This window comes from Pseudorasbora parva, chromosome 6 (genome assembly GCF_024679245.1).
Source record: "Pseudorasbora parva isolate DD20220531a chromosome 6, ASM2467924v1, whole genome shotgun sequence".
Classification (NCBI taxonomy): domain Eukaryota; kingdom Metazoa; phylum Chordata; class Actinopteri; order Cypriniformes; family Gobionidae; genus Pseudorasbora; species Pseudorasbora parva.
The window spans coordinates 46,495,165-46,500,767 of record NC_090177.1 but is presented as its reverse complement, the minus strand read 5'-3'; the positions used below and the strand labels follow the sequence as shown (position 1 = coordinate 46,500,767).

Sequence of the window (5,603 nt, the reverse complement as noted above, 5' to 3'; positions counted from 1 at the left end):
AGTAAACCATACTCCAGCCAGCAATACTGCTGTCAGGTGGTTTAAAACTAAGAATAAACACAAAAAAATAACTTTAAACCAAAATAAAATACCAAAAAAAAAGAACTCCGAATGGTGGCGAGCCTTTCCCTGCGTCCCAATTCGCATACTATCCACACTAAATAATACTTGAAAATAGTATGTATGCCAAAGATACCCAGATGGGTTACTATTTCTGGTGCAGATCGACGCACACTTTAACGGCTGATGTTGCCCACAACCCATTGCAAGTTGGACAAGGATTCGATTAGAACTACAAACGCGGATAAAAAGCATAACTACAAACATGACAGAGTCCGCCGGTTAAGTAGAGAAGCTTAGATAAAGGGGTTTGAGTGACTAATTATTAGTATTTAACCTTACAAAAATATATTAATTCAATGTTGTCCACATTATATTTCACCAGCAGCAGCATTGTGAACTTTTGTAATGACACGTTTGGCCGTTAATTTGTAAATGCGTCATTATATTTAACCTGCAAACACATGTGGAGAGTCTGCATTAAAGACACACATGGCAGATCAACAAGCGTTGCAGATATGGCAGGAGATTAAACTGAATGTGGAGGATTTGAACGGACAGGCCAGTTAAACGGTGATGGGGCGCTCGTGACTAAACGACAGAGTCAGTTAAAGATGACGAAATAGCCCCGACACTTGCATACTTTCCTGCTACACACTCAAAAGTATGTACTTTTTCTTCACAAAAAGAGAACATACTTTTTGGACGTAGTATAAGTAAGCGCATTGGGACGCAGCATTTCTCTCCTAACTGCGGCCAATCACTTCCTGTATCGCTCACTAGCTCCCTCTAGTGTGCTCAGGGTGGTATGGTCAGAAGCAAAAGCTGCTGCCAAATTTGGGCATTGGCCTATTTAACACATTAAAAAACTTTTTCTTTTTTTTTGTTCTGCCCATGAAACAAATGCTTACAGCACCTGGGGCCTGTACCATGATGGTAGTTTAACAAACTCAGGGTTACAGGATTAGTTTTGAGTTGACAAAACCAAACCGATGCAATCAGGCTTAATTGGTACCATGATGCAGCTCATCAACTTTCTCTGTCAACTCAGGCTTTAATCTTTAAGCTATGATTTCTTCACGCGCGTGCACATAAAAGAGTGACGTCGGCACTAAACAACCAATCGCGTTCGATATGGATAGAGCGAGAGCTATATATTTTTCCGCGGAGGAGCAACAGCTTATTCTTCAGAAATATGAAGAATATAAGGCTGTATTTCAAGCACGCAGCAACACTGTGTCTGCTGCCAAAGCAAGAGAAGAATGTTGGAGGAAGATTGCTGATTGCATTAATGCGTAAGTGTAAAAAAAAAACATTCTATAGGTCATTCATGTAAAATTATGTGTATAAGCTACACTGCAAAAATGCTCTTCTTACTTAATGTTGTCTTGTTTCTAGTCTAAATATGTACAAATTCTTAAATCAAGATGGATTTACTAGATAATTGAATGACATAAGATATTTTTTCTTGAAAATAAAATCAAAATTAATTGAGTTTTTTCTTAAAACAAGCTAAATGGGGTGAGAAAAATAATTGTATTTCTGTGTGGGACAAAACCAAGAGAATTTCTGTTTTGTCCCAAACAGAAATAAGATTATTTTCCTCTCTCCATTGGCAGATATTTTTGTTTGTTTTAAGCAACTCACTTAATTTTTATTTTTATTTTCACACAAAAAAACTAAATATATATATTATGTCATTTAATTATCTAGTAAATACATCTTGATTTAAAAATTTTGGAAACCGAGAAACTACTAAAGAGCATTTTTTTTTTGCATTGTAATGCAGCTACTGTATATGTGTGTTTGCTTGTAACACTTTACAATAAGATATTTGTTAAAATAAGTTAATGCATTAGCTAACATGAAGTAACTATGAACATAAGTTTTGCATTGATTTTTTTTTCTTTGTTAATGCTAATGGCAACAATTCTTCATTTTACTTCACTGTGCTAATGTGAAGTAACTAATGTTAACTAAGGCCTAACTAATGTTAACAGCTACAACTATTGATTTTAAAAAATGTTTTAAATGCTAAAATTAAATGTGTGTGTGTGTGTGTGTGTGTGTGTGTAGATGGATAGATATCACACAACATATGTGCCAATGTATTGGCTATTACATCCTAAAAAAAATTATATTCATTGACTTTTAGATGCAACCCCAACTCCAAACGTTCTTGGCAGCAGATCAAGACAAAATATAAAAATATAATTCAAAGTGGTGAGTATTTACCACAACCTTGTATTATTTTTGCGAACATTTTATCATAAACACTTGTTTGCAGCAAACAGAAAAAAGTCTGAAATACGTAAAACTGGGGGAGGGCCACCTCCTCCAGAATACACTGTGGCGGAGGAGTTGGCTATAAGTAATAATAAGGGAAGGCCAATTATGGATGGCATTACAGATGCTGTGCAATCTGACCCTGGTGCTGGCTCCTGTAAGCAAGTGACAATGGGTATGTGTGCAATGCATTACTATATTTTATTTTATTTGATTACTCTAATAACTTCTAATTTTTCTAACTTTCTGCAGTAGAGGGCAATGCAGTGTCCCTGTTGAAGCCTGCACACATGCACGCAGTCTCTCACACAGATGTCAGTATGCAGCAGACAGAACACCATGCATGAACATAGCCTGCTTTATAACAGTTATGCTTTACATTGGCCTACTTTTATTTATTAGGGTAACGCAAATGAAGACACTCTCTCTGTGTGTTCTGAAACAGCTGCTGAGGTGAATGCACTGGACTTTTTTTTATTATGACACACATTTGAATGTGTCATAAATAAGTGACTGGCCATTACACTTATCTTTATAGGATTTTTCACAACCTGCCCTAGAAACTGAGGCCTCTACTTCAATGGGCTACAGGAGGAATGTGAACAAAGTAATGCTTTAAACCATTGACATAAATTACAGTCAGTCCTAGTCATGCCACTTTTTTTTTTTTTTTTTTTGATTTGGCCTCCAGAAAACTTTAAATTGTTTGTGGTGGAATTATGTTTCAGGTGGAAACAGACTCCGTCAGGGTCCTTTATAAAAGGAGTCTAGAACTAGACTGTTCCCTAAAGGAGCTGGACTGTGAGCTGAGAAGGCTCCAAATTAAAAAAATTAAATTGGAGATCAAACAGCTGGAAAAACAGATCTCAGTATGTGACCTTATTTAACCAAGTAACACTTTAGTATGAACATTCTATGAATATTTATTAATTTAAGTGAACTTTCTTTTGCTCTTTCTTCCTCCCTAGCCAGAAGACCAATAAAACAGTTTGAGACCAGTCTACAGTGTCAATGTGCTTTTATTAAGTAAAATATTGTGTTGTGATTGCATCTCTGACAGCTGCCCCAGCTGGGTGGTCAAGTGTGATGGGGTCAATTTCATCGGGGAGAAGCTGGTTTTGTGGTGGTACTCGCTCCTTTCTGATGGTGGCTATATTGTGCAGAATGGCACATGCAGCCACTATCTGAGATGCCCGCTCTGGTGACACTCTTAAGCGCCGAAGGCAGTTGAAACGTGCCTTTAGGATGCCAAAGGTCATCTCGATCTTGACCCTGGTTTTACTGAGGGCCACATTGAAGCGGTTTTGTGGCCCTGTGTGAGGATCAGGATGGGGAGTTAGCAAAAACCTCTGGCATGCATAACCCCTGTCTCCTACCAACAGGCCATCAAAAAGCCCTGTCATGGAACAGAAAAGGGGAAAATTGTGTAAGTTTGTCACAACTAAAATGAACACTTCAGAGTGTCTTGTACTGTACCAAATTTAACTTGCCTTCCTCAAAGCGCTGACACAACACAGACTCACGGAAAATTCGGGAGTCATGCACTGAGCCAGGCCATTTAGCATCCAAACTTGTGATCATGCATTCATGATCACAAGTCATCTGCAGATTAAATGTACGGTAAATCATTGTCCTGTTAAAGTTATTATTCAGTGAAATGTTCATCTCAATGCAAATGAAAAATCCTCTCACCTGAACATTAAGGCTGTGAAAGGACTTTCTGTTTACATAATCAGCCTCATGTTCTCCTAGAGCAGTGGAGATTGCAACGTGTGTGCAGTCTATTGCTCCTATGACTCTAGGGAATCCTATTATAGGATTTAAACAAATATATTTATTCTTAAGCTAAGGTATAATATATTTAAGTGCTCTAAATAAAATCTGCTTTAAAAAAAAATAAAACAAATAAAGATCCTGCATGTGAACGGTTAAATTGTTCATATGTCACGCTATCAATATCTTACCGGCAATTTTATAAAAGCCCTCTTTTATGGACATGGTCGATAAATGTCCAGGAAACACAATGAAGCCATTTATGTACCCCTGCAGTGCAAGGACCACCTTGCGAATGGTTCGACAAACCGTGTTTTTCCCAAGGTTCTCTGCATCACCGATCGCATACAAGTATGTACCACTTGCAAAAAATCGCAACGCAATACATACCATTTGCGGTACAGTAAGGGCATGGCTTCGACGAGTCACATTTGCAATGTGCGGCTCAAGAAGTTCGCAAATATAACAGATTCCTTCTGCGGAAAATCTGTATCTTTCATATAAGTACGTATCAGGAAAGTCAAGAGGATTTTGTCTGTCCCTAAAAACTCTTTCTCTACGAAGTGCTCTTCTAACAATTTGCGCGGAGATGTCCACAGGATTTGGTAGAAAAGGTGAAGCCATTGCAACAGACTCTGAGAATTTGTTACGTCATCTATATTTTTTATTTGCTCACAGCTGATTGGTCACACTTAAATCTGAGCTCTCGAATCCAGAACATAACCTGCCCCGGAGCAGGTTAGCCGTGCAGCGTAAGATACCATGGCAACGAACACTGATTAAAGCCGAGCTACTTTAATGGTACCTAAAACCCAGGATTGGCACAAACTAAGCTTAAACATATCTGGCTAGCCAGCTAAACCGGCTTCATGGTATAGGCCCCTGGTATTCCCAGGCGGTCTCCCATCCAAGTACTAACCAGGGTATTACTAAATGACTTTTTTACACTATGTTAATTCTGTAAATAGTTGCTTTGAGTTTTTCAGGAACTTTATATCCATTATAATTAGCAGTTTATTGCAGTGTTATTTTATTTTTTATTTTTTTGCAGCTTTATTTGAATAAGTTACTCTTGACTGTAGACTTAGACTGTATCTCTTTACCCTGTTGTTTTATTCACAGGACCAACAGACACCAGTTGTTTTGTCAAGAGAATCTCTTTATTTAAAATGTCAGACATATGAAAGGGCTTCTGGAGTGATGTTATACACAGCTTCTGTCGTTCTCCATTATCCACTCTCCAGACAAAGGGCTTGTGGTTTTATGCACCCCGAAGAACAGAACATATAGTTTCCATTAAATGGAATGTTTAAGTCAACATATGCATTGAAACTTTTCTCTTTATTTTTTTTTACATTCATACGGTCCATAACTCGCCTGTGCACATGCACCCGGCCCGCACTCATAAACATGGAACCGAACATGCGTGCATGCAGTGTCTAGCTCTCCCATGCCTTCTCTAACACACGTATTCAATCATACAA

General features: G+C 38.1%; 2 protein-coding genes across 5 annotated transcripts; one reads left to right on the top strand and one right to left on the bottom strand.

Annotated features, from left to right (window-relative positions):
• Nucleotides 1-981: 981 nt before the first annotated feature.
• Nucleotides 982-3,369, top strand: LOC137079084 (uncharacterized). Of its 3 annotated transcripts, XM_067447040.1 has the most exons (8): nucleotides 982-1,355; nucleotides 2,216-2,283; nucleotides 2,348-2,521; nucleotides 2,599-2,660; nucleotides 2,749-2,799; nucleotides 2,885-2,953; nucleotides 3,075-3,215; nucleotides 3,315-3,369. In XM_067447040.1, exons 1-8 carry the CDS (start codon nucleotides 1,195-1,197, stop codon nucleotides 3,327-3,329), a joined length of 741 nt encoding a protein of 246 aa, XP_067303141.1. In that variant the 5' UTR covers nucleotides 982-1,194; the 3' UTR covers nucleotides 3,330-3,369. The 3 variants fall into 3 exon arrangements, with proteins under 3 accessions (XP_067303141.1, XP_067303142.1, XP_067303140.1); XM_067447041.1 differs by having other exon boundaries at nucleotides 2,348-2,503; nucleotides 3,075-3,355; XM_067447039.1 differs by having other exon boundaries at nucleotides 3,075-3,355.
• On the bottom strand, nucleotides 3,348-4,984 carry LOC137079083 (putative nuclease HARBI1). 2 transcript variants are annotated; one of them, XM_067447038.1, is made up of 4 exons: nucleotides 4,311-4,984; nucleotides 4,039-4,154; nucleotides 3,837-3,948; nucleotides 3,348-3,742 (listed from the first exon to the last, which is right to left on the bottom strand). In XM_067447038.1, the coding sequence occupies exons 1-4, from the start codon at nucleotides 4,741-4,743 to the stop codon at nucleotides 3,369-3,371; spliced, it is 1,035 nt and encodes a 344-aa protein (XP_067303139.1). In that variant the 5' UTR covers nucleotides 4,744-4,984; the 3' UTR covers nucleotides 3,348-3,368. The 2 variants fall into 2 exon arrangements, with proteins under 2 accessions (XP_067303139.1, XP_067303138.1); XM_067447037.1 differs by having other exon boundaries at nucleotides 3,837-4,154.
• Between the last annotated feature and the right edge of the window lie 619 nt (nucleotides 4,985-5,603).

Bases quoted from the DNA above. Each gene is read 5' to 3' on its own strand.
- LOC137079084 (XM_067447039.1), top strand. From the start codon at position 1,195: ATGGATAGAGCGAGAGCTATATATTTTTCCGCGGAGGAGCAACAGCTT. The intron at 2,284-2,347 runs GTGAGTATTTAC...ACTTGTTTGCAG, and splicing joins TAAAAATATAATTCAAAGTG to CAAACAGAAAAAAGTCTGAA. The intron at 2,800-2,884 runs GTGAATGCACTG...TTATCTTTATAG, and splicing joins GTTCTGAAACAGCTGCTGAG to GATTTTTCACAACCTGCCCT.
- LOC137079083 (XM_067447037.1), bottom strand. From the start codon at position 4,743: ATGGCTTCACCTTTTCTACCAAATCCTGTGGACATCTCCGCGCAAATT. The intron at 4,155-4,310 runs GTAAGATATTGA...ATCCTATAATAG, and splicing joins GGGCTTTTATAAAATTGCCG to GATTCCCTAGAGTCATAGGA. The intron at 3,743-3,836 runs GCAAGTTAAATT...GTTCCATGACAG, and splicing joins GTGTCAGCGCTTTGAGGAAG to GGCTTTTTGATGGCCTGTTG.